At 47.2% G+C, this 26,337-nt stretch overlaps 2 protein-coding genes across 8 annotated transcripts; one reads left to right on the top strand and one right to left on the bottom strand.

Annotated features, from left to right (window-relative positions):
- Positions 1–1,740: 1,740 nt before the first annotated feature.
- LOC130157138 (torsin-1A-interacting protein 2-like) lies at positions 1,741–9,944 on the bottom strand. Of its 2 annotated transcripts, none has more exons than XM_056356353.1 (6): positions 9,781–9,944; positions 8,661–8,869; positions 6,618–6,920; positions 6,156–6,473; positions 5,587–5,751; positions 1,741–4,799 (listed from the first exon to the last, which is right to left on the bottom strand). In XM_056356353.1, exons 2-6 carry the CDS (start codon positions 8,758–8,760, stop codon positions 4,042–4,044), a joined length of 1,644 nt encoding a protein of 547 aa, XP_056212328.1. In that variant the 5' UTR covers positions 8,761–8,869; positions 9,781–9,944; the 3' UTR covers positions 1,741–4,041. The 2 variants fall into 2 exon arrangements, with proteins under 2 accessions (XP_056212328.1, XP_056212330.1); XM_056356355.1 differs by having other exon boundaries at positions 5,653–5,751; positions 9,781–9,941.
- A 258-nt stretch (positions 9,945–10,202) lies between these two features.
- On the top strand, positions 10,203–25,317 carry LOC130157137 (torsin-1A-interacting protein 1-like). 6 transcript variants are annotated; one of them, XM_056356349.1, is made up of 10 exons: positions 10,203–10,313; positions 10,531–10,884; positions 11,190–11,231; positions 11,611–11,700; positions 11,803–12,132; positions 13,029–13,097; positions 16,772–16,891; positions 18,221–18,280; positions 20,843–20,902; positions 22,787–25,317. In XM_056356349.1, the coding sequence occupies exons 3-10, from the start codon at positions 11,225–11,227 to the stop codon at positions 23,587–23,589; spliced, it is 1,539 nt and encodes a 512-aa protein (XP_056212324.1). In that variant the 5' UTR covers positions 10,203–10,313; positions 10,531–10,884; positions 11,190–11,224; the 3' UTR covers positions 23,590–25,317. The 6 variants fall into 6 exon arrangements, with proteins under 6 accessions (XP_056212324.1, XP_056212327.1, XP_056212323.1 ...); XM_056356352.1 differs by lacking the exon at positions 11,803–12,132; XM_056356348.1 differs by lacking the exons at positions 10,203–10,313; positions 10,531–10,884; positions 11,190–11,231 and adding an exon at positions 11,268–11,502 and having other exon boundaries at positions 16,799–16,891.
- Positions 25,318–26,337: the final 1,020 nt, after the last annotated feature.

The raw sequence follows: 26,337 nt of genomic DNA, 5'->3' as shown, positions 1-26,337 counted from the left end.
ATTTATTGGTTTGTAGTTGAGGAATTGAAAAATGATTTAGCTGTAGCATTGACGTAATGGCAGGCAACTGATAAGCTCCTGCCAAATCCATGGCCTTGCCGTGCTTGGGTGACATGTGCACGCGCAGAAAGAGACGCTCCCGGAGAGATCATGAACCAGGGGTGGGGGGACAGCTGATGGGTGCTTGGGAGGAATCATTTACCTGTGATGCTGCTGTGCTGGACCATGTCCTGCTCCATCCTGGTCTTGTGCTGACCTGTCACAGCCGTCGGAGAGCTGATGGGAAGGGGGAGCTTTGGCTCCTCCGGAGCTGCCGTGGGTGTATCCGCTCTTGGCTGTGCCCCACGTCCTCTGTGTCACCCAGCAGTGTCCCTCACCGGGGGCTCTGCAGCCACTGCACCCATGCCCCATGCCAGAGCACAGCATTTCTGAATTAACTCACAGCCTAGGAAGAAGGGAACCTGAATCCCTGGCTGGGAGAAACCTCGCTGGGGGTCCAGTTGTCCTGCCTGAAGTGACCCCAGGGCCAGCCAGCTGGGGTGCGGGAGGAAGGGGACAGTGTGGAGATGCTGCAGCTTGGCACGGTGGGTGGGAAGGTTGGCCTTGCACCTCTGCGCTGGCGTCTCTCCCTTTTGGGGAGGCACTGCTCAGCCATTTAGGGGACTCACAGGAGGCTCTTGATTGGTACGTATTAAAGATCTTTAATTTGAACGGGCTGCAGATATAGCCCCAAAGTTTTAACGGAGAGGTGCAGTCACTGCTGAGCAGCCTCTGGACTTGGTTTCCCTGCTTCTCTTCAACAGCAAGCACCACTCCCACTCTCAGTTCAGCCTGATTGAGCAGGTACAAGCATGATGATGCTATTTGCCAGCGCAGATCATGATGACCACATCATCTAGGGAGAAACCACCGTGCACCCTTCTGCCTAGAGACACTCTTGGAGCTTGCTCAGCTACTTTCTTTGGACTTGCTTTTGAATTCATGTGCAAAACTGAAAAAGCAGCCTGGTTTTGGCATCCAGCAGTCACTGCACCTGGTGACACCGGATTTTCATCTGAATCTTTGGGCTAGGACCAAATCTTGTCCTCTTGCATCAGGCAACAGGAGATGAGTGATTACTTCTGGCAATTGATCACATGAACATCTATGTGAAAAGAGATGCCAGTGTTATGAGTATTTAGGTTGCCAGGGCCTGGACAGGGACTGAAGAAAATCTGGAATAAAAGGGGAAATCCTCTTTCTTTCTTTTTTTTTTTTTTTTTTTTATCCCCATCCCTCTGTTTAGGCCAGAGCTAGGAAAAATAATTCACCATGAACATAAAAATTTGTGTGTGCTGAGGTGTTGTGACATTGGGTGGAACTGGTCTGATCAAGGGTGTTGAAATGAGAAATACTTGCTTTCTGTATTTCTAAAATATTTCAGTTGTCAGTGGACTTTGGTTTAATTATTATAATTAAGCATTATGCAAAACTCAGTATGTTTCAGTCTGGGTTGAATTCAGCAGCTGTTTGCGGGTTTTTGGTTTTAGTTGTGCCGTAGTTGAAAAAACTGCAAATGTTTGCCCCCAACAACCGAGAAAAAGGTTGTTTGGAGTTTTTCTGGAAAAAACAAATATTTGCTTTGCACAACTACAGCCCTGACCTAAATAAAACTTTGCCCAATATGATGATCTCTTTTGCTTAGTGAAATGAAAATAGCTAGGGAAAAAAACGCCAACAGAATACAGAAAGACTCTAGTATCACTTCAAAGACTGCTGGGTTTTATTTATTTTTAAATAGAAGTCTTGTTTCAGAAGCAAGCAGATATTTTGTCTTTAAAAGGTCATAAAAACATTTCTGTATTAGAACAGCTTGGGTGAATGATGCTTACAGCGACGTGCCCAAGCAGCGTGAAGTTGCCCTTGCAGCCTTGGCTATGCGTTACAAACACAGTACATAAAACTGAGAGCAAGATGAAGTTAAAATACAGAATTCCCTCAAGATACTGGCATAACATGGTTAAGGCTCTGCTGGTTCTTACACCAGCGCCCATTCTGGACTGTGCAGGGCAGAAGCAGTATTTTCTGTTACCAAAGTAGTGTATAGCAATAAAAAGGAGGGAGGGGAGGAAGCAACCCATATCTTGTGTAAAACCATGCCCTGGGCTGCCATTGCCAATGCTGGACTCCAGCAGGTAATTCTCACATCTAGCCCAGTGTCTGACACAGTTAAAACCGCTGTGGTCTTGTCTTCATGTCCCCAGCCAACCAAAAAAGTCTGTTCTTTGATTAGAACATGAACAAATTACCCCCTCCTCTTCCTTCATTTTGTGCCCTCCTCCAAGTTAATGGCCACAAATCTCCTGAGACAGGTCAAGGCACACAGCAGGAGGAAAGAAGAGGCAGGTTGTGGTTTTGGGGTGCAAGGCTGGGCCTCAGCTGAGACATCAGTGGGGCAGGTCAGGAAGGCACCGCTGGCAGGAGACCCGGCCAACACCGAGGTCCGATTTCTGTAAGAAGCACTCAGATGTGCTGCTTGTAAAAATACTGTAGTGTTCTCGATTCGTGTCTTCTTTGGATAGAGAGCCTGGCTCTGCAAGGCCCCAGTCTGTGCTGCTTATATAAATAAGCCATGTTCCGCTACAGCTGCTCCCTCTCTGGCAGGCAGCACCATAGGCACACAGGACTGACACCCGGGGCTGACAGGATGTTATAAATGCTGTAACCCACACCCATCCCCTAGGTGTTCCCTGAGATGGCTGCTCTGCCCCAAAGCATCTGCAGAAATGCAGTGTGCAGGGGCACCACAGTATTTCCAGGACCCAGATTTCTCTTCCTGGGGTGCAGAACAGAAGGCATGGTAAGAAACCAACGTGCTTTGTTGAAGATTTTTAGTGTTAACGCCAGAGATTTTGTCTTCACCAGCTAATCCCAGCTCTGCTCTTCAGCATACGCCAGAGCACCAGCTACCTGGCAGGGCAGGGACCTGGTGTGCAACCCTATGCGGTTTGAAATAAATATCACTATTAACATCTACATTCATCAATTAAAGTTAGCTGGGGAGAGGCAGGCAGACGGCTTCTTGCCCTACACACCGACCAGAGATCTGGGTGAAGAGCAGTCTGTCAGGTAGGACCAAAGCTGACACATCAGCCTGGAGAGACAGGCATAGCCTTGTGCTGGTGGCAAAGGGATCAAGAGCTGACTTTTTTCTTTTTTTTTTTACAGAAGTAGCATTAAGTTAAACTATTATTCTTTTACCTCCCTTGAGGCTTCACACTATCAGAGCAAGGTGGTTTCTGTCTCTTTGCTTTCTGGTTTTGGAGTTTATTCTCTGGCATGTGGGATCCCCCCACTTCAGAGACATGTTTATGTGCTGACAACCTGAAATTTCTTGTAATTGTTTAGGGGACTTCTGAATTGCAGGTGTATTTGAACACCCTATATCTAGGATCTGGTCTTTGGGGGGGTGTCAGTCAGTCTGTGTAAGTGGGACTCCTATCAGGACTGACCGGTCAAACCCTTGCCTAGCAAACTGGTTTTCTTTTTGAAGCTTGCTTTCAGGATGTTGGGCTTTGGGGAATTTGACCTTGCTGTGTTCCAGTGGCTCTCTGCAAAGAGAGAGAAATCTTCTAGATAAAGCAAGTTAGGAGACTGATGTATATGACATCAGCAAACTGAGGGGTAGGGAGAAATGAAAGAGCTACAGAACTGAAGTATCTTTCTGGCATACTAGTTCTGAACATTTCTGTATCTCCCGATAGAAATGCTACCTGCAATGTCCTGTTTTCCCTTCTGCCTCCCCACACAGAGATGTTCTCCCATGCAATTAGCCATCTAAAATACCCACTCTTCCCCTCTGCCAGAAGGAAGCGTGTCATCTATTACCTCCAGGGCTCAGCTGGCCAAATGGCCTTGGATCAGCTTGTACCTGTCAAACTCTTCCCAGGAAGGCAGGAGAAACAAATTGGAGAGAAATAGCACTGGTTGTGCCTCCGCCCGCACCGGAGTCAGCCAGGACTGTCTTTCCAAGCCTTCCTGGGGCTCTGGCAGCCTTTGCCCCTAGGGTTTGGTGTGGACACGGCAGCCCCCCTTCTCGATGCTCTGCACCGGGTGGATCGGTAGGACCAGGTGGGAGATGCGGCTCCACAGCCCGCTCAGCTTGTCAGAGTCCATGCGGTCATAGGAGCTGGGGGTCCTGGTGAACTTGGCCCAGAGGAAGTCACGGACCCTCTCTTCCACCTGCTGGAGGGTGATGTGTGTCTCCAGCATCTCCTCCTCTAGCAGCACGGTCAGCAGCAGGGCCACGTCCTTGAAAGCAGCCCTTTCGTGGTCACAGTACTTGTAGAAGATGAGGGTGGCCCCTGCCGGCAGCAGCTCGAAGCGGTGTATCACCGCAGCACGGCCCCCAGCCTGGAAAGCTTCGCTCAGGTCTGAGTCCACCTCCAGCTTAGCCTGGTCACTCTGGAGCCTGGATTTATCTGTGCCGTCGATCTGGACGGTGCTGGCATGCAGGGCAGCCGAGTAGGTGTTGGCCACGTGGGTGCTAAGGCATCGCAAGGTCCGCTCACCCTTGCGGGCAGCTGTGAAGATGATGATGGCTGGCTGCGTGTGGTGGGATGCATTGAGGTGCTTTTGAAGGAACTTGCGCCCGCGACGCCACAGGTGGGGACTCTGGCCCGGAAACCTGTCCTCAAGCTGATTGAACTGGGACAGGAATGCCTCCACTGTGGGGTTCTTGGGGGCTTGCTGGGAATCAGTTGGGATGCTGAAGCAGAATACGCAGAAGGCGAGCAGTAGGAGGCTCATGACGACAAGCCCTGTTGAGCAGGGGAGAGACCCAAGATGAGGAAGAGAAGTCAATCCCAAGTGACCTGCAGTGATATGCTGGAAAGTATCTACAGGGGCTCTTTTCCTGTTCTCAGACCTTCCCCCCTACACTAGGAAAGCGGTTCAGGTTGGCACATTCTCAGGGGGCCCGGGAACCATGAAGACTCTGCTTGCTCCATGTTGTGAGAGCCATGCTCCTACACACCATGCGGGGGGGCTACAGCTCCAGAGATGGAGGCAAGGCTACAGCTTTGTGGTGGTGCAAAATTTCCTGAGGAAATTGCAGCTGGCCACAAGCTTTTCTTCGTGGCCATTCAGAGCACCTACGTCCACATAGGGAGGTGCCTAACCCAGCTAAAGTGTTGTGTTCACTGCCTTCCTCCTAGCTGTGCTACCACACTTCTGCCCAGAAAAGGACAGCGAGGTCCAGACACAACTGCTTGAGCCCTCTCCATGGCAAAGCAGAGTCTGTTTTGACCAGGAGAAATGCGTGGTGCAGGTGAGCATCACGGCTCCTGCTTGGGGCCCCATGACACAGAGGGGGACTGGGAAGGGGGACCATCAGCGTAGGAGCCTCAGAGCTCCCAGGACATGTCAGGGTACTCCCAGCACGCTGAACACAGTGTGCCTGCTTTTGGGGCTGGAGAGCTGTAGGGAAACCTGCTACTATAGGCTCAAGCTGAGCCTATTTTTAAGGGGATGTTTTTTCCCCTCAAACCCTCACAAAAGGCTGTGAAAGGTCCTGAGAGAGAAGAAGAATTAAATGTGCTTCATTACTTGTTCCTGGAGGATCAGTGCCTTCTGGTCGATGAATAACATGCAAGGGAAGCTTCTTTTCCTCACCTTTCAGCAAGAAGGACCCTTTGGCCTTCTCCTGATCTGTGTTTTGGGTGATGACGTTCTGCAAACAGGACTGAGCGTCTGGCTTTGGGGCTGTGCGCCCTACAGTAAGAGAAAGAAATGCGCGACTCACTGTTGAGAGAACAGGTGAATTGAGCTGTAATAAGAAAAGCAAGAGCTGCCAAGAGCTTCCAGCTGAAGAAAAGGGTCAGAGGTGAATACTGCTTTGGGTTAATGCTGCTTTGAGTCTTGGATCTCTCTGCTTTTTGGGCAGGGGAAGGAGAAGGACAATGCAGAGTACAGAGTGGTTTCGTACCTTCCAAAGCAGGACAGCAGCCAAAGGAGAGAGAGGGAGAGAAGCCAATTAATTTCTTATACCTTCTTTCCTGCTCAACTCCTGCTTAACAATAGGCACTAGAGATGTCACTGTACTACTTCCTTAATGCCGATGGAAAGTGTAGGCATGTGCATGATGGAAGAACAGCAGTGTGCAGCCACCAGCTCACCTTTAGACCCACGTCTGTTCCTTAACGTGCCTTGGGATCCACTCTCCTGTGTTTCTTGCTCTGTGTGCTCTTCTGGCTCCCAGTCCAGGAGAGGGGCACTGGTGCCCTTCTCTTCCAAGAAGCCCTTGGTGATATCTTCTGTGGCAGCCTCATCCAAATGAGTTGTTTTACTGTCAGAGCTTGGTGACTTGCTTGTTGATGAAGCATCTTCCTCTGCTGTGTAGGAGCTTTCACACTGCCTGCTTGTCTCAGGGTCCTGTGTTTCCTGGTGGACAGGGCTGTCTCCTTTGCTGCCCATTTTACCGTGGGCCACCGTGGCTGTGGGGAATAAAATTCGCAGACCTACACTTAGTCTCTTTCAACACAAGAACCAAAAACCCTTTCTCCTCCGCCTCCTCTAAGCAAAGGCTCAGGTTATCAGCATTTTGGAAATGCTGCACACAGGGATGGGGAGAGACTCACCTTCAATCAAGTCATCTTCTTCCTGGGATCTTTCTGAGACACCATCTCTCGTCTTCCCAGATTCTTCCAGTGATACTTCAGTTTCCTGGGGAACATTCTCCTCTGCTGTGAGTACAGCTAAATCTGACAGCATCGTCTCTCCTCCATCAACAGTAGCTGATTTACACACCAAAGAGTTGTCCTCTGGTTTGCAGGAGGTCTCAGGCCACTCGCTTGTCACCTGGTGCTCAGGGGTTTCATGGGTGGGCTCTTGGTGCACTGGAAGCTCTGCTGTGCTCTCCACCTCGTCTTGGACTGGCCCAGCTGTTGGGATGGGAGTTCACAAGCTCAGCTAGCCATACAGGAGTCAAGAATATGCCTCACCACCACCCTGTAAAACTCCCAGTTCTTGCATTTCAGACACATCTACCCCCAGTGAGATGGAGGAGAGAACAGGGTGAGAAAAAGTGAGAAAACTCATGGGTCAAGATCAAGACAGCTGAATAGGTGAAGGAAAGGCAGGGGGGAAATCACAAGCAATGCAGAGGCAATCGCTCACCACTTCCTGCAAGTGGGCTCATGCGAGGCCAGTCTCCAAGCACTGGCCACCTTAGAAGCCAGCCCCCTCTTCCTTTTCTCCTGTACCCCAGTTTTCATTGCTGACATGATGTTATACCATATGCAATAACCCTTTGCCCACCTTGGGTCTCTGCCACATCTTCCATCCACCCCAGATTGTTTGCTTGGCAGAGGGAGAGGGGGCAAAAAAGAGAAAGCCTTGATGCTGTGCCAGCACTGCTCAGCAAGAGCCATAACACTGCTGTGTTATCAACACTTTTTTTTTTTTTTTTTTTTAAAGCCACAAATCCAAACCACGGCACTGTACAGGCTGCTATGACAAAGTTAACTCTACTCCAGCCTATGGCCCATGCTGTCCTACCTTGGGTGGGCAGGCAATTCTTTTAATTAAGTGGTAGGATATATTACCACAGCTTCCACAGATGGTGGGTTTTCCTAGGCTGGTAAATTACAGTGATGGACTTTGAAGAATTTCAAGAATTTCTATGGCTGTTGTTGAGTACTGGCCAGAAGAGTTATGCCAACACACGTCAAGCATCTGTCAAAATGTAAATGTAAGCTTTGCTTGTGCTCCTTCTCTGCTCCTGTTCTGGAGCTGCTTTCCCAAAGAGCTATGGTAGAGTATAATTAAAAACAAACACTGGAGCATAATTCAACAGAAAAAATTTGAGGCTGAATATAAGTGTTTGCAATGTATTCTGAATCTTACAAAACCCAACAGCGCACCTCAAATTTCAGGTGCTCTTTGTGCAAAATTATTTATGAATGACCAAGCACTACAATGACAGAAATGATTCTGCTAAAATTAGAATAAAGACTGACAAAAATGGCAAGGAACTCCCTACTAATTTGAAAATGGAGAAAGAAGCTGCACTTGTCATGTGTCAGAACATGTCCTTCAGAGCATGATTCTTACATTCCTTGCTGCTGATTGTTATGGGAATGCTTCTGACTGCCAAGGACGAATCTGAGCTGGTTATGGCATCACAGTATCACTGAAATACTTGTACTTTAAATACTTGTCTTAAGAAGGTACCTGGAGAATGTAAGTACTTGGTAGAAACTAAAATAAGAGGAACCTGCTATTCAAGCTAGGCACAAACAGTACTCCTTGCCCTGCCTCTTCCAGAGGTTTCCCATCTGCAGGTGGTGGAAAACTGGCTTATTATTTAAGCATCTTTATGGGGGAAGCACTGGGATGTAGGGAAGAAAGCTCTCCCAGCTTGGAGCTCCATCTTTACCCTTCCCTGTGCTGACATCCTGGACACAGAGTCTAAACCTGTTGCTGACAGGCATCCAAGACTGAAAGTAATTTGTTAATCTTTCACCCTTCAAAACGAGATAGCAACTTGTTTTTCCTGGCCTGGAAAAGAGCAGATTCATTTATTTTTTATTTTTGTTTTGGTTAGGTTTCCCATGTCACTATTGAAATCTTCTTGCAAAGGGATTTTCCTAGTAGATGGAGTAAGCACAGGATTCACTTACCTCCTGACAGATCCACGCTTGGATTCTCTTCCATTTTCTTTCTTTCTTTCCTGGACCTCTGGCTTCTGCACCGTTCTGTCCCACTTTCTCCTTTGGTCATAAAGAGATGTCTGTACCTTCCTGCAGTTCGAGCTGCTGACCAAGTGCTATACCTGCCACAGGCACCATCCTGTCTTGGTCTTGGGACTTGCAACTAAACGTCCATAAACCTGAGAAGCAGAAACACAGGAGTGGTGATTCATGGTGAAGGAGGCTCCTCCCTCCGTGATGACCAAGGTGGTGTGAAAATAGGTGGATGCCACAGATAAGGGCGAACCTTCAGCCCAAGGGCTGTTAGCTGTCTTGCTTCCCAGCAGGCTACAAGCAGTTCAAGAGCTAACGCAAACTGCGGTTTTCTTGGGACAAGCCAGGGGGGTGAGGCACAGTTTTCTCATCTGGATGGACTCCTGTGGGCTCAGCTGTGCTCCAGGATGGCAGGCCTGGGGGCATCTGGGCTCGGCAGGCTGCCCCACATGCTTTCGGGCACCTGGTATCTCACAGCTGGGTCAACACAGATCCATGAGCCCGTTCCACCCAAGCTTCTTTCTGCCTCCTGCATGTCAAACTGGGAGACGATGGTGCTGGAAGGTGAAGCTGCTGGCAGAAACACCACCTGGCTCCTGTGCAGCAGCGCTACCCCCACCCGATCTCGCACCCATCTGAGGGGGCACTTTCCCCCCCTTTGCTAAAGTGCTTTGGGACCAAATGGCTGCACAGCTGTAACCCCAGAAAGTTGGTGGCTTTCACAAGCGCAACGCCTACCCACGGAAAACTGGGCGGCATGGAAAACTCCCAAGAAACTTTCCCTGCTGGAGAGAGGTTTGTGCGGATTTCCGTACAAAAATCTCAAGCCCAGCCTTCCCAGCAGCTCTTCCAGCCTAGGGGGGCACCTTCCCCCACCCGCACTGTCTCTACAGCTGAGTTTCTTGCCAAATGCAAGCTTTGGAGGTGGGGGGGGTATAATTGCTGCTCTCTGCCCCCGACTCTCGTCCCTCCCCACCCTGTGCTGTTCCCTCTGGTGACGCTCTGGCAGAAGAAGGAAGTCAGAGGAACAAAGTGGCTTGCGGAGTCGGATGCTTACCCAGGTCGGTTTGGAGCTGGTCCAGGCGGCAAAGTGAAGCAGAGGGGTGGCAAGGGGGGCCCAGCGCTGGCCTCTCCGTTTGCCCTTCCCACAGGCCTTTTGGCTCTGCTGGTGGCAGGACAGCCGGTGCCCCCACACCCTTAATCCTCCACTGTCAACGTGACAGTGAACTCTGCTCTTCCAAGGGTGCGCAGCAGGCTGCTGGGAGCTGTAGTTTTCCTTCCCTCCTCCTCACCAAAGGCGGGCGGCTTTTCCCCAGGGGACAGCAGTCATTCTTGGGAGCGTGCAGGAATCGGGAACGTCGGGTTTTTGGCTGTATTTCTGAAACTCTCCGGTCGTGCAGCATTTCCTTCAGGCAAACTGGGTGGCCGGCAGCTTCCTGCATTAAATAACAGCGTTGCACGTTTAAACAACGAAATGACAGTGAGGAGGGAACTGTTTTCAGAGTTGATTTATGAAGATGAAAAATACCACAAGAAAAACAACCTGAACATGTAGCCAGCAAACCCCAGATTTCGGAAACGTAACACTATGTAAGTGCTGGGAGGCGGGGGGGCCACAGGCTGTGAAATGGAGCGTCGTTAGCATCAGCCTGGAGGACAAGGGATGGGGAGCCCCCCCAGCGTTCCCCTTCCAGTGTGGTCCAGAGATGCAACGGGGGAGGTCAGAGAGAGTGTGTACAGCTGCCACTGGCCTCATCTGGACAACGATTTTCAAAAAAAATGATCTGCCTTGCCTGTGCCTGCACAGGGTACAGTCCAACCCCTTCCCTATTCCCACCCACCTGCGGCACGTTCCATGGGAAGCAGCAGCACGGAGCAGGGCATGACGAGGGAAAGGCATCGGTGCAAGGAGCCGCAGCGCAGAGACCACAACCGCTCTCAAACTCAGTGTGCAGCCTCTTTGCTAAGAGGAGCTTCCCAGAGGAGCCCAGCAGCAAACAGCTGAGACGAAGCACAGGGAAAGGCAACCAAAACGGTGCCAGTACAGAGCAGGCACCAAGTGGCTGGGACTCCTCAATTTGGAGAGCAGAAGGCTGAAGGGGACAATTTGACTAATGTGTTCACTAAACCCGCCAATGCTCCAGCCCAGCAGGTGAAAGAGGTGAGTGTGTGACAAAATCAGGGGCAGCTCCAGGCTGTGTGCGTTGAGAACCCAGTTAGGGAAAAGCAGCTTGGCAGGTGAATGAATCCATGGGCCCAGGATGTGAAGTCAGGCACCATCACAAAACTGTTACAAAAATGCATGTTGGCGTTGGGTACGGTTGCTTTTCTGCCCTTAGCATTCACAAAGTCATGGGATGGGAGCTAGGATAGAGAATCGTAACTTAACAGGTGTGGTCTTTTTTAAACTCAGGTTTGAGGGAGGGTTTTATTGAAATAGGAATAACATTTTATTTTTCACTGCGGAAGAATCACCAGTGACCATGTGAATTGTAAAGGCCATGCTATGTAAGTATTTACACAAGGTAATCATTTAGTAACTTTCTTTGGCAACTTGCAAATAAAGTGATGCTACCTGTAGCTGTAGTTCATCCAGGTCAGAAATCATGAGCCAGTGACCAGCAGGGCGGTCGGGCAGTACTTTGAAACCTCCCGATGCAACATTTGTTACATCCCCTCTTATTTTTCCTTGAGAAAGCATTCTTCAGTGTCCATGTTCTGCTTTTACACCTTGAAAGAATGGCACTTAACATGGTATTCAGTGCTGGCACCCAAGGAGGTATGCATAATACATCTCAGGAATATTAGCTTGCTTCTGGGTGAGACTGCAACAGGTACAGTGGGCAAGTGCAGCATTAAAATCGTTTTTCTTTTGAAATGTATGCAGACAAGGTAGCGGCAGAAGCGAAGGCTGAATGGCACGTCCCTCACCCTGCCTGCTTGTTTGAGCGCACAGAACTACTTCATTTCAGTACAGGTACTCCATTTGTGACCCAGTCAAACCAGTAACGTTGCCAATGTGAGCGTGTGTGTTCTGGAGCACCGTAGGAGATGCTGTCCTTACGGATGCCTTTTCCAGTACGTAGGAATCGCTCAGAATTTGTAAGAGGGGCTCGGCCGCTGGTTTCCAAACGGGCCTTGGAGCGTGGCTGCCCCGCTCAGTCAGCACCGGCGCGGCGCTCCCCGAAAGCGCTCCCGCAGCTCCAGGCCTGGCCCCGCGGAGCAGACTGGCCACAGGCGGCCGCGCAGCGCCGCCACCGCCCCCCCCAGCGGGCCCCCGGCAGCGGGGGGCGGGGAGCCCCCGCCCGGCTCGGGGCACGGCCCAGCTGCCCGCTCCGGCACGCCAGAGGCCGCGCCCGGGGCCGCCCGAGGCGCGGGGACCCGCCGCCCGCCCGCCCCGGCCCCTCAGGTGCGGGAAGAGGAGGCGGCCGGGCCACCGGCGGGAGCACGGCAGCGGGCCAAGGCCCGTCCGGAGGGCTCGCTGGGCCCGCCCGGAGGGCTCGGTGTTCCCGGCCTCCCCGCAGGGGCCCGGGGCTGGCCGCTCCCCGCTGCCCGGCGGGAGGGGGCCGAGGGAAGGCCGGACGGCGGCCCCGCTCCCTCAGCGGGGGGGGGCGGCGGGGCGCGCGGGCCATGGCGGGCCTCCCGCCGTACCACGTGACGCCGCGGCGCCCCCTCCGCGCGCAGGCGGCGGCGCACGGCCAGGCGGCGGAAGCGGCGGGCGCTGGGCCCGCCCCGCGGCGGCGCCGGCGGGAAGTGAGGTTCGCGGAGCCGCCCCCGCCGCGGGAAAGCGGCAGCTTCGGTCCGGCGTGGCGCGGAGAGGCGGCGGTGGGCCGGGGTGGGGGGCGGCGGGCGGCGGCCAGGATGGTGGGGGGGTAGCGAGGGGCAGGCGCCGCCGGACGCCCCCGAGCTGAAGCGCAGGCGGAAGAGCCCCCGGTTGGCGGCGGCGGCGCGGGCGGAGGAGGCCGAGGCGGAGGCTGAGGCCGAGCTCGGCCCCGGCGGGGCGCTGGAGGGTGAGCGGCGCGGGCGGGCGCGTGTAGCGCCCCGCGGCGGATCCCGCGGTTGAGGGTGCGGGGAGCGACGTGAAACGGCGGGCGGGCAGGCTGGCCCCCAGGGGGAGGCGGGGGGCGGCCCGGGACAGGGGGTGGGGACGGGCCCGAGGCGGGGGCGCCCTCCGGCTGGGAGCACGGGGGTGCCCCGCGGGGAGCGCAGGAGCGTGGTTCGCTGCCCCTGGAAGGCTGTCAGGCCCGGTGGGCTGGAACGGAACCGCCGGGCCCCGCCGCGCCTTGCAGCTGTTTCTTGTTGCAGGAGCCGAGCACCCCTTCGGGACCCCGGAGCCCTTGACCCGACCCCCGATAAGGGCGCGCAGGTCGCCAGGTGGGTCCGAGCGCGGGGGGGTTACAGCGCGCGCAGCTCCGGGGGGACGGGGCCTGCGGGGCTCAGGCCTGCAGGCGGGGACATCCCACCGCCGTGGCCGTTCCCTGCGGCGGACCGGAGGAATGCTGCTCCATCTTCCCGAAGGTCGGGGCGTGCGGAGCATGCTGGAGCCCTTAGCGGCCTGTTTTACCCCGATGGTGGTGAAACACCAACCCAGGACCTTGTCACAGCACGAAAATGGGTGATACCTGACGTTGCTAACACCGCTTTGCTTTCAAAGGCTGGATTTAAATACGGTACCTGGAACTGCAAAACCAGCTCGCTTTGAGGCTGTGCTGTGTGCAGTGGGCAGCATCACTTATGAGGAGCTGCATAACTGAGGCTGCTCCAAGCGTATATCCATACTTGCTTCCCAGCGCCGGGCTGGGCAGGCTGATGCATTATCTCTGTGTGGCACCTTCTTCTTTCTTTAGTTGATGAAAACTGCATCCTCCTCAAAACTTTAGAGAGATGCTAACTTTGTGTAATGCAATCATGTGGCTTTAGCCTGGTGTTCCACCAGAAAACCGCAAGCAAGCTGTTTCCTTCCCTTTTAGTTTCTTGGTCTATTTTGAGTTGAGAATGGGGCAACTCGCAGATGGATGAGTTGGCCCAGCCCAAGACTCTCTCCCATCCTGTCCATATTCTCGCAACAGGGCTGTCTCCAAGCTTTTGTTGCAGCTGCAGCACATGCCCTTAATGACGTGGCACTGCCCTTAAAAAGGGCTGCCAGTGCTGTGCTTCAGAAGCAGAATGTCCAGGAGGTGTGGAAAAACCTTATCTCGAGGGAGGAAGAGAGGCTATGAGTATTTCTTTTGGCAAAGTACAAAGGTAAAGCTGTGGGAAGCTGTTGCTCCCAAACAATGGCATAACGTGTGGGGTATTTTCAATGTGGCTGGGCTGCTTTAGGAGGTGCAGCTGAGTGTTGGCTTTTTTTAATGTAGACACCTCTAAAAATGAGGTTGTGGGGAGAAGTGTGCTCCCCCCACCTCCCTGCACTCTTAACAGTGGTATTTGATCATAGTCATGACAGGTGTAAAAGTATAATGTTTAGAGATGCTAATGCTTCCTACAGAAATGAAGGAGCAATTTCCCTCCCCGCAGTCCTCCCACCTGTAGCTATACAGCATTGGTTTCTTGTCTGCTGAGTTTAGGGGAATGCAGGGTCTATGAGGTGGCGGGACAAGCAGGCTGGATTTTTATAAGGATGTAATTGCTATCCTTCTCTGAGAGCAGAATGGAAGCAAAACCACAACTAGAGAAACCAGTTTCTGGCTTCTGCTTAGAGGTTTTTTTAAAATAGAGATTAGGAAACTTGCTTCTAGAGCTACAAAGCTTTGAGAGCCTACAAACCCTGCCTCGAATCAAGGCATCTTCTGGATCAGTGAGCTAAAGATACAGACTGGCAATCTCTGTTGAAATTGTCTTAAAATATGCCAGTAGAGTATATGATTGTAGGAGTTAAAGGCAGGCACTAGGTGGTTTTGGCACTCGAGTTTGTGCTGTCTGCAATGGCTGTGGGATGTTGCAGCAGGTGTGTCGAAGGCTTATCTCTGTGATGGAAGAGGTTGAACCTGCAGGGTTCAATCAATATGTACTAGACTTCATAGAACAAGTTCCAAGGTGTTAAAATAGTAGCTTTATATTTTGGTTTATAAACGTGTAGTTTATGGACTCGCTGATTTTGAATCCCTTTGACTACACCAGTGTATGGAATGGGGATAGTCAGATCATCAGTGTCTCTTGGCAGGTGGCTGGCTTGCAAATTTCAGGTGGATTGGAAAATCCTCACTAGTTGCCAGGGAGGCAGGAATGATCCTTTGGGTAGGAGGCTTAAGGCCTTGTAAGGAAAGAACAGGCCTGTCTGGAATGGAATTTGTGTTTATATGTATTTCTAGGAAAGTTCAACTTGATAAAGGGGGAGTTTCCTTTTCTCTGTGGGGGATGCCATGTGTGCTGTCTGCTTGCACTAATACTCCCTGTTGGCGATACCCGGTGTTACAGAAGGTGCTGGTTCACAAGCTGTGTTTGTGTGAGAAACAAAGTTGTGTGTATTTAAATCTTTCCTTTTTATGTTAGCTTTTAAGGACGCTTTGAGAGACATGGGGTATTGATTGATGCAAAGAAGGGGGCAGGAATGAAATGCGTGGACTGCATAAGTAGCCCTCTTTAGATTCATAGATCTTTCTGGTCTTGTGATTACTAGCTGCTGCTACTAAGGAGATTTTCTTTGCAAAACCTCAATACGTTATGGGTATGTTGTTTGGCATTCCTGAAGCTCAAGTAATTTGGTGAGGATCTTCATCCTTAGCTTGGTGAGAAATAGATCACTCAACAGCTTTTTACGATGGTTTTGAAAATACAGTATCCACCCTGCTATGTGCAAATACTTTACGGTTGTACATGTGACTTAATAGCTTAGTTTAAAACTTGCATTTTTCTCTCCTGTTTGTGTTTTTTGTTTGTTTTTTTTTTCTCCTTTGTGTGCTTCACATACACTGGTGTGCTAAAACTGCCAGAACCTATTAGAAAAAGGTTGTTTTCTTTTCTTGAAGTAAAATTAATCAACACTAGGTGGCAAGCTGTGTGTTGCCCTCATATGTACAGTAAAAGAGCTGCAGAAGAAACACATTAAACCCTGGGAGAACCCAGTTCTGTTAAATGAATACAGGGGCTCAGTGTGAATGTTACAGAGAAGTTTTACCAATTGTATTCTTCCCTTTACCATTTCCTCTGCTTATGCCCTTCAGCTTGATGGCTGCATTGTGGTCTGTGTTCCACAGCTGCACTACAGCTTTGTTCCGTACCAGAACCTTTTCTGGGCAAACGTGTGATTGTACTTTATCCTTTGAAACTTCTTTTCCTGGTGTTCTGCTTTTGACTGCCTTTCCAGCCCCGACCTTTGCTCTGTGACTCTTATCATCTTACAGGGCTTTACCCTTTCTAATTAGTAACATTGACTAAGTTGGGGCTCAGCATCTGAATGGCTGCGAAATTTGGCAAACAGTGTAAAGGTGCTGCTTTAGATTATTTCCAGCTATCTGAGAGGATTAAATTAGGAGCTTAGGTGTCCTAAATTGCCATTATGGCTAATGAGAGAAAGAGACCCAGCTAAAGGATAGCTTGGATTACATAAAAAGGGACTTAAGTTCTATATTTGCTTCTCTCTCTTTTCCCCTCTGTGGAAGACAGAGCAATTATTGTTTGTGAGTTGTGTTCCCAAAGCTGTGGAGGAAATTCTCTTTACTCCCACATTTGTGTATTTACTGGTTTACACTGAATCCTTTTAGTGTAAGGTGTTTCTTGGTCCGTTTGGTGTCTTGATACCTGGGTTTCTTTCCAAGTGTGTTTAAGCCAACGGCTCCTAAAAATAATTTAAAAAAAGGTTTGTGGTTGTGTAGACAGCTATGTTTGTAGTGAACTCAAATTTACCATAACCTTTTCGAGTCTTAGTTGCTTTTAGTTATATTTTAAGAAAGTTACTCTTGGGAGATCGCAACATAAATCACTGATTTAGATCATGTATGTTCTGAAACTTTGTCTTCATCCTTCAATTTTATGATGATATGAGCACAAATATATATGCACCTACACTAATCCTCTTTTTCTTTTTTATCTGTTTTGCCTCCTAACAGACAGTTCTTCAATTTGTTTTGTTCCAGAGAGTCCAGTAAATGAAAAAGCAGAGGCTTATGACAGTAACGAACCCGAGAAACCAGCAGAGTATCAACCTAACATTTATACGCTGTTAAAAGGTAACAACACTAGTTTTATCAGTACCTTTTCCATGATGTAACAAATGGTTGCTTAAATGTGTTAAATTGCATTCTTTCAGTTCTGTTACAAAAGGGGAGTTGTTAAGTTGAAATCGGAATGGATGAAGAAGTTGGTGTGTTTTTTGGAAAAAAAAAAAATATTTCAGGGTGTGCTCCTGCCCATGAATTAGATTAAAACTGATTGTAGTATGACAGTCATCTGCTGTGATGTAAAACCTTAAAAGTTCAAGAAAGCAATGTTTTACACTTTGATAAATACATAGCTGTTTGGTTTTTTGAAAAGCAAATGAAAAAGATGAGTTGCATCATACCTGCTTCAAAAACTGTTATGAAAGTGGGTCTTTAATTGCCTCAGGCAAAGCAAAACAAAACTGTTCTTTTTCTAAACGGATGAGTTACTTTTGACTTTAGCAGGGGGAACAAGTGATTTCAAAGTGAGAGAGCACTTCTGTTCATTGCTCGGGAGATTTTTCTCGATGTGTGTTCCAGAAGCGATAGGGAAATACGAGGAAGAAAATACAGGATACTTTTTAGCCTAGGAGAAGGTAGATGTGTTATTACAGGTGGTTTGAATACATCTGAACAGATACGCTATATAAGGGAGATTTTTAGGAGAAGCTGGTGACTGGTTAGAGAGTAAGGTTGGGGCTTGCATGAATTTGGTCAGTAGCAGTCCTAATCACACAGTGTTTCTGGGGGAGCACTGACAGCAGCTGTGAGTGCAGGCTGACAGAACACAGGCGTGAACCAGGTAGCAGAGATGTGCACAAGAACATGTCGGTGTCAGCCTGCTGTTTGCCGGCAGCACACACAGGCATTTTGCTCAGGCAGTTCAGAACATGCCTGTGTTTGCTGGAGTCCCTCTGGTCTGAGAGCAGTTGTTGTTAAGGTGGTTTATTTTTGGGTTTCCATCCTGCCGAATAGTTTCGGTTTCACAAGTGACAAAACTTGTACCCTCCGTTATCAACCAATTAGTGCTGCTAATTTCCCATCCTTTGCATTTTGTCATTGTCACATCATTATTTTTTTAAAGGAAAAATAGGAAGGATAAATTTGTGTCATATTGGGAAAAGCAGGTTGAAGGGCCAAATTAAGCTCCTCCTATTAGATAATAGTAGCTTTCTCCACCTACAGAGGGGTCCAAGAGGCTGGTCTGTGGTGCAGGTTTGGTTTGGCAGCACAGCGTATACTCCTTCCCTAATAACCTTTGAAGATTTCACAGAAAGAGCTAAAAGCAGTATGGCTTGTCTGTCTTATTCTGACCTCTGATGTGATAACAGAGTTCTTTCATTTGTGCTTTGGTTTCAGAAAGAAAAGCTGACTTCCTTGAGAAAAATCAAGAGCACTACCACTCAGCTACATCACAGAGTAAGTTGAAAAATAGTTAGTCTTTCCCTCTAATTAAATGAAAAATACAGAATTAAGGTTTTTCTCGTGCCCTGGGGGACACTGTCTGGGAAGGCTGAAAGGGACCCAGGAGGCAGATCCAAATGGAAGCTGGAGAAGGCAGCAATTCCAGAGCCCTTCCATGAGGTTGTTCAACTGACTGACCGCATAAAATGACCCACTTGGTGGGGTTTTTTTTGCCTGGGTTAGGAAATGAAGTTGACTCATGGGACAATCAGTAAGTGCAGAGCATGTACTAGTGGCATTGTCAGGGTGAGCTGAGGAAGGGAACAAAACCACCTTTTGGTTGCAGTAAATGTTAAATTAGTTTGAACACATCACCTTCCCTTCTAGCCTTTCCCTGGGTAATGGTGGCCTGCTGTGACTGAATTAGTTGTCATACTCCTGGAGAGGAGCAGCATTTTTCTTTGCTGGCAAACTCCAGTCGGGTCGTGTAACGACCAGTTCTTTGTGTTTCAGATTTTTGTATTTGTTGTTGGCTTTTTTTGGCAGTTTTGTTGCTTGAGTGTTTTTTTTCCTCTTGGAAGAGTAGTTGAAAGAAGAGGAAAAATTGTTCTGAATTCTTAGTAGCCTTCTGCTCTTAATGTCTGGGCATTTGTTTCTATCTTGAACAGGTTTAGATAAACAGAATCTTGTAAAACAGAATTCAGTCTGGAGAACCTGGGGGCATTGGAGTTTGGGGTTTTTTTGTTTTGGTTTTTTTGGGGGGTTGGGGGGGTGGTTGTTTGTTGGGGTTTTTATTAAACCACAGTGCCTTCCGGAAGAGAAGCTTGTCTTGTGGTAGCTGCACATCTGTGAAACGCCTTTGAAAAATGAATTGATGCAGGGAGTTCTCGCTCCTCTGGTACTTTTTCCTCTGCTGTACCAGAGGTAATAGACGCTGCAGAAGTGACCAGTTCTGTATTGAGTGAGAGCTCTGGAGAATCACTTGAAACTCTGAAAGCTCTAAAGTGTCTGCAGAAGTTATGCCTTTTGAGTTAGGCGAGACAAATAATTTGCTTGGCCTTCATGCAGATTGTGTTGTAAATAAGGCAAGATTGTTAGGTAGGATAGGATCTGTTTTTAAGCTGTTTATTGAATACTTTTTCCTTCAGGGTACGAATCACAGCTGTCTCCTAAATATGAAATCTAGTCTTTGCCAACAGGACTACATTGTAAAACATTTTAGAATTAGGTGATTTTAATCTGTTAACTATTACAAGACTTATTTAAGCGTAGCCAGTTACAAGCTCCATGTCTGTGCTGTATCTCAGAGTGGGGGGTTGAAATTACAGAATAGTGTAGCTTGTTAAGCTAGTTAAGCTCCAGCTTAAACCAGAGCTGCTTTTAGCACCTTCTGCAATTACATTCATACAGAAACAAAGTCACAGAATTTATTTTAGTGTTCTTGAAATAACTACTGCAGGGTGTGTTTGTTCAATTTATTCTCAATAGTGCCATTGACAGTGTCCTGATTTGGTTATATATTATTAAAGAGCCTTCAGCTTTGAACCAGTTGCTGTAATTCACAAGGAGCCAGAAATTCTTGTGTCTTTTTAATTAACTGAATGCAGAAAACATGCTGACCAGTAATTGCACTGTATATATTCATACTGGTCTCTTGGGAAAGTTGTTCATAACACTCTCCTTATGGATAATGTCTTATACTTTGCTGTCTGAGCCCATTTAAATAAATAGACCAAAAGTAGAAATTGAAATTAGAAGCTGAAAGCTTGCATTTTTATTTAAGAGCACAATTCATCCCAAGAAACTGACTGCTGGTGAAGCAGGACTCTGACCCAAGCTAGATGGAAGGGGGTTATGAGACTGTGCCGCTTTGGTTTTGCTGCTTATGCCTTGCATCGTGGTGTTTTTCCAATATGTGTGTTAATTGAGCTTCCATTTTTCTGTCCCTCAAATTCTGGAGCAAAATCAGGAATTAATTGAGACATAGTATCCTTGTGCAGAAAACAGGTTGTTAAATCTTTGCTATTTTGTCATCTTGTCACTTGAAATGCCTGGTTTTTATTAGCATAACTTCTCAAGAGTTAGAAGTCCTCGGGGATGATCTGTGATAGGTTGGGGACTTGTGTTTGTTGTGCAGGATTGTCAAGATGGCTTAAGAACTGACATTTGGCAAATAGCGTAGATAGAGAGTTGGTCTGCCAGTTGAGTGGGACTTCCAATAGTGGTGAACATGTCCTTTTCCATGTTCAAGACTAGCCTTGCTTGAACACAATGATGCAGAAAGGAACAGAAAGCCTCATACTTGATACAGCCCTACCCAGGATGGGGTTGCAGCCTCCTTTGCTCCTACTTAGCAGGACAGTGTTTGCTTCAACAAGGTGTTAGGTGAGGGTGCTTTGTTAACCTTCGTGTAACCTTGGTAGACTTTTGTATGTAAAAGCATAACTAAGAATAGCTTTTTGTTGAAAATAATGCAGTTTGGTGATTTCATCTCCCTGCAAAATTCTCTGCTGGAAGATTGCTTATAATTGTTGTCTTAGTATTTTTCTCATATTCCTTTCTCAATCTCTTTAACAGGAAGAAGTAAATTTCGAGACCAGTCCGGAATAAGGAAAGGGTCGCAGCCTTTAGCCAGAAGTAAGACTTCTGCTTTCACTTCTATTTCACACTTGTGTTACATTTAACCATTTTCATGCCTGTTCAAATATTAGATTTCCTGGTAGCTGGTGTTAAACAGGGGGTCCTTGCCAGAGCAGATGACTTGCTTGCTAGGGCATGTGTTTTCAGCATGAAGGATGTGTTGTCTGATAGGTAACATTTCCACTTGAATTGAAGGTCTTCCATCTGTAGTGTTTACAAGACTTGCTTCAAGGTTAAGACTGGAGCAGGCCTAGTGGTGTTCTTATTTAACAGGTGTTGTCCTGATAAAAGTTAGGATATGAAAAGGTAGCATAAGGTGTACAGTTCTTTCCTGTACCCAGGGAGATTAGTGTATTTTGTCACTAATTTTACTGGGAACAGAATCAAGCCTTACAGAATCAGACTTGTTTAGGTTGGAAAAGACCTTGAAGATCATGTCCAGCTGTTAGCCCAGCACTGCCAAGCCCAGCACTAACCCATGTCCCCAGGTGCCACATCTGCACATCTTTTAAATACCTCCAGGGGTGGTGACTCAGCCACGTCCCTGGGCAGCCTGTTCCAGTGCCTGACCACCCTTTCAGTGAAGACATTTTTCCTAATATCCCATCTAAACCTGCTCTGGCACAGCTTGAGGCTGTTTTCTGTTGACTGGGCCTGATCTCCTGGTCATCCTGTACATGCTGCATGGTGGCACTCAGGATGAGTTGCTCCATAACCTTCCCTGACACCGAGGTCAGGCCGATAGGCCTGTAGTTCCCTGGATCCTCATTCCAGCCCTTCTTGTAGATGGGTGTCACATTTGCTAACCTCCAGTCAATTGGGACTTTGCCATTTAACTGGGACGACTGATAAATGATTGGAAGTGGCTCAATGAGCACTTCTACCATCTCCCTCAGTACCCTTGGGTGGATCTCATCCGTCCCCATAGACTTGTGTGTGTCTTAGTGGTGCAGCAGGTCACTGACTGTTTCCCCTTGGATTATGGGGCCTTCATTCTGCTCCCCATCCCTGTCTTCCAGCTCAGGGGCTTGGGTAAAACAACTGAAGAACAACTGGTCTTAGTATTACAGGCTGAAGCAAAGAAGGCATTAATTACCTCAGCCTTTTCCTCATTCTTTGTCACTGCTTCCCCCTGCATCCAATAAAGGACGGAGACTCTCCTCAGCCCTCGTTTTGTTGCTGATGTATTTATAGAAAGTTTTTTTCTTTTATGGCATTTATGCCTGTACCAGATCAAACAAGTGTTAATTTAATTGAAATACAAAACCAAATCAAAATATCTGATATTCTGTATTAATCTTGTGCACTGTTTGCTGTGTGTATGCTTTGTGAAGCTGACCAATCCAAAGATCACAAACATTTTCTGATAGTGTTGATCACCAGTGTTTGAGATGCAAAGACTGCTGCAGAAATTATTTTTATCCTTATGGGGATAGGAAGGAGAAACAACAACACAGAAACCATTCTGGTGATGCCAGGTTTTGTATAGGGCTTTTTCTGCAGAGCCTAAATGTAGGGAAAAGCTTGATGTTTTTCAGAACTGTTTTAAGCTCTTAGTTTGGATTTGATTAAATAGAATATTGATAAACTTTCAGAAGAGCTCCTTTTTCAGAAGAATGTCCAATTTCTTAGTCAATCTAAAGTGTGTAAAAATGTCCTTTTTTAATGCTGTCACTTCATTAAGTTGCTAAATAAGTTCCAAGTTCTTGCTTTTCTCTTTAAAACTAGAACATCATCTTTCTGCTTTTCAACTAATGTACCAGTAGCTTGAGAGTGGGATGAGTTCATTGATTTCTACTGTTTTGTCTTATTTTCCTCTCACTAGTCGACTTCTGATTCCTTTTAAAACATTTTCTTCCTGTTTGCTGCTCTTTTCCATAGGTCACAGTGAATCGCAGGGTGGATTTCACAAGAGCTGGACTTGGTTACTGGTTCTGTTAATTAGTGTTCCATTGTTTTATTTCATCTGGAGTGGAGTTCCACGTCTTCTAGATGCAACTTTGTCAAGTAGAGATACTCAAATTCTGCAAGCGTTTCGGGCCCGGATGAAGAAACTACAAAATACTTACCAAAGTCAGGATCCCAGTCTGTGGAAAAGAACCCATGTGTTGCTTGAGAAGCACCTTAACGCTTCCCACCTGCATTTGGAGCCAGCCATTTTACTGTTTACAGCTGGCCAAGAAGCTGAGAAAGCACTGAGGTGCCTAAGTAATGAGATTGCTGATGCGATGGCCTTCTCCCAGGATGCTACTACAATCAAAATTAATGGGGAAGACAAAGCCATATTGGATAGTGACATTGTCAAGCTGGAGGTAGATAATGAGCTCAGCTCTGGGTTCAGAGAAGGCAAGAAAGTAGCAGTGGTGCATCGATTTGAGTTACTGCCTGCAGGCTCCACCCTGATCTTTTACAAGTACTGTGACCATGAAAATGCGGCATTTAAGGATGTGGCTCTTCTACTTACAGTTCTCCTGGATGAGCAGTCGCTTAGAAAGAGCCTCACCTTGCAAGAAGTGGAGGAGAAAGTCCGGGATTTCCTCTGGGCGAAGTTTACTGGTTCAGATGTCGCTAGTTCTTATAATAGCATGGACACAGATAAGCTGAGTGGACTGTGGAGCCGTATATCTCATCTTGTGTTGCCTGTTTGGCCTGAAAAAGACCTCCCTGTGGAGGGATGCACATAAAAGTTATTGCAGAGGGCTCAGGAAAGGAGGAGGACAGAAAATGTATGTAAGGGAAGAACTTACTGTGGTTGCTGAGGTCAGGCAGCATACAGTCCTTTCTATGCAGAGAAATACCACCAAGTGGCAGGGTTGTTTCTGCTAAAGTAACTGGGACTTCTCTAAATCAACTGCAGAATGTAAGCAAGGAACTTGCTGGTTGTTGGTAAGTTGTGTTCAGCGACTTATTCAGGCTTGGTGTCCTGGAGCTGGAATTAAGTCTCTACTAGTGCAGAACCACTCACTTGCTTCTGAAGCTTATTTGGTGTACTGTTGCTATGAGGATCCTTTTCTGGTGGTGCATAAAGCTGGTATGGCGTTTAAGAAGGTAATAGTATGCAAAAACATCACCTTCATCTGCTAGAATTCCTTACTTTTAACATAAGAAAAAACATAAACTGAAAATTATGATAGGTGTGAATCTAAGCACAAGCTTTTTCTTGGTCCATCCGATCACAACATAGATGTCAGCTGTCTCTGGTGGCTTCTAGAAATGGCAAAATTGCTTGAAAGGTTTGTGACTTGTAGAGAACCTTTCAGCAAGTGTTTCTTCCTTAAAGGAGCCTGCCCCAAACAGTTCTGGAGAGGAGGAAAGCTGAGGTACAAAGGATTGTTTAATGTTAGTAGTACTGATGTCAGTTAAATAATCCCTCAGCACCTCTTCGCCTTGCTGCTTCTAGGAACTCTTTGACAAAGTTTGGCAAGTCTTAAAATTTTGGGAGGAGTGATAAAATGTCAGCCGTGTATGTACTATCTCCTTTCCAAACAAAAGTTTAGGAAGACATAGGTTATTTCACATTTTAATAAGATAATTATTTTGGATCAAAATAATTTATTTGTGGTACTTGGTACCCTAGAAAAATAACCTTTCTTCATGTGTCTGCATATAACCAGTTGCTTGCTGTATAAGCTTCTAGTGAAGAACAGATTTGCAATGCATGTTTTTAAAATACATTTTTTCTAGTGTGCCTCATGCTGAGAATCACTCACACACCGGACTAAAAACATGTACTTGTTTCTATTTTAAGTATTTAGCGTAAAGAAATAAGAGAATTGCAGCACTTCCATTTTATTGCTGTTACCGTATGCTCTTGAACTATTGGTCTGTGTGCATTTGGTTGTATTGAGTATGAAGGAATGTGTGAAGACTGCTCTCAAATTAATGGGATGTTTTCTTGTAACAGCTGAGAGGTTAGTGACTCTCAGACCCATCCTTTATGCACAAGCCCCTTGAGCTGTCCTGTTGCAAAAAGTCCTTCTTAACCAGGAAAACCTCTTGAGGTGCTGGAGTTTCTGGCTTCTTTGTGCAAGGAGAGGTTTGGGGTGTTAAGTGGAATGGGTCAAAACTACCTTAAGCATATAAAAACGCAGTTCGAGAGACATGAAGCTGTGGTCACTTCAACCAGAGGTGGATTTGTGCTAACTACTGAGAGCTAGTAGTGGACAGTGCTTTTTATTTTAATGGGAAGAAATGTCAACAGTAAAAAGACATGGAAGTGCTGCTGTTCTGGATGTTTAAGAATAGCTCAGGAAGGAAAAGATGGCATTTACATTTTGGACATTTCACTGGACAAATGTTTTTTTAAGAAAACAACTGTGACTTATTTCCAAGTATGTCCTGATAGCATATTTGTTTGTATATTATGTAAACTATTTTAGTAATCATTAAAAATAAATATGTTTGTTTTATAAGCTGTTTTTAAGATGTCAGTTGAATTTTAAGTGGTCAAACTTTTATTTTTTACATGTTTAACATTGTTTCTTTTGCCTTTGACCAAATACACACACCTAAAATGTACAACCTTTTCCAAAATTTAAGAAACTTGAGTGGAGTGGTAGATACTGAGATGCAGATGCATTTATTTGATAATATCGGGGCTTTTCTCTAACAGGGAACACTTCAGGAAATTGTAACAATTCTGAATTGTCTTTTACTTGGTGTTCTTGTACTAATTCCTCAGTTCTGATTTCAGCTGGAACTAATGATAAGATATGGTTCACTTGCTTCATTAGTCTGATACGAGAGTCAGCAGCTGACAAAAGGGATGACTTCATTCTTGTTCCACTCCTAGCTGCGTGTTCCTGTACCTCTGCTGGTGCAAACTAGTGCACTGTGAACTGGCTGGAGGGAGAGTCTTACTGCAAACGAGCTTAGGAAAAAAGTATGTAACGAGCAGAAGTGGCAACCACAAAAAAAGACAAAGTGGTGACATGAAGGCAGGAGAGTCCATGCTGTTATACAAGTAAAACACGTAATCCAGGTTATTTTCTGTTTCTAAAACTGCGCCCCCCGCCCCCCGATTATGGGGTATTAAAGAGCTATGTACCCGTTTTAAGAAAAAGTAGGAGGGTGCCTGGAAACTAAAGATATAAAGTTCTATGTAATGTAGACAAAGGAGAATCGTGCTGCTTTTTTTTGTTAACTGTAGGGAAAGATAAATCCGAAGCAAATTGGTATATGCAGTAGCCCCTTCTGGAGGATGGGAAAGGCTCAGGATTAGAAGACTGTTCCTGGTCTAGAACTAGTAGGTCCTTCTTGTAGCTGTTTGTGGCTTTGTCCTTTAAAGGCTGTCATTAAATGTCCACAGGTACTTAATGCAGATCTCATTAAGTAACTCCTCCTCAGCCAGAGGTGAAGAGTAATGTCTGTCTGTGTTGCTCACAGGCAGCTGATTACTATCCTCCTTGTATAATTATTTCATTGCCTGCAGT

This window comes from Falco biarmicus, chromosome 11 (assembly GCF_023638135.1).
Source record: "Falco biarmicus isolate bFalBia1 chromosome 11, bFalBia1.pri, whole genome shotgun sequence".
Lineage (NCBI taxonomy): Eukaryota > Metazoa > Chordata > Aves > Falconiformes > Falconidae > Falco > Falco biarmicus.
Note: the sequence above shows the minus strand (reverse complement) of the source record. Positions and strands in the feature narration are given on the sequence as shown.

Excerpts from the sequence above, each read along its gene's own strand:
- LOC130157138 (XM_056356353.1), bottom strand. The coding sequence starts at position 8,760 with ATGACCAAAGGAGAAAGTGGGACAGAACGGTGCAGAAGCCAGAGGTCC. Across the intron at positions 6,474-6,617 it reads AGAAGATGACTTGATTGAAG|CCACGGTGGCCCACGGTAAA; the intron begins GTGAGTCTCTCC and ends TATTCCCCACAG. Across the intron at positions 5,752-6,155 it reads GAACAGACGTGGGTCTAAAG|GGCGCACAGCCCCAAAGCCA; the intron begins GTGAGCTGGTGG and ends CTCTTACTGTAG.
- LOC130157137 (XM_056356347.1), top strand. The coding sequence starts at position 11,379 with ATGCAACATTTGTTACATCCCCTCTTATTTTTCCTTGAGAAAGCATTC. Across the intron at positions 18,281-20,842 it reads CCACTCAGCTACATCACAGA|GAAGAAGTAAATTTCGAGAC; the intron begins GTAAGTTGAAAA and ends TCTCTTTAACAG. Across the intron at positions 20,903-22,786 it reads GTCGCAGCCTTTAGCCAGAA|GTCACAGTGAATCGCAGGGT; the intron begins GTAAGACTTCTG and ends TCTTTTCCATAG.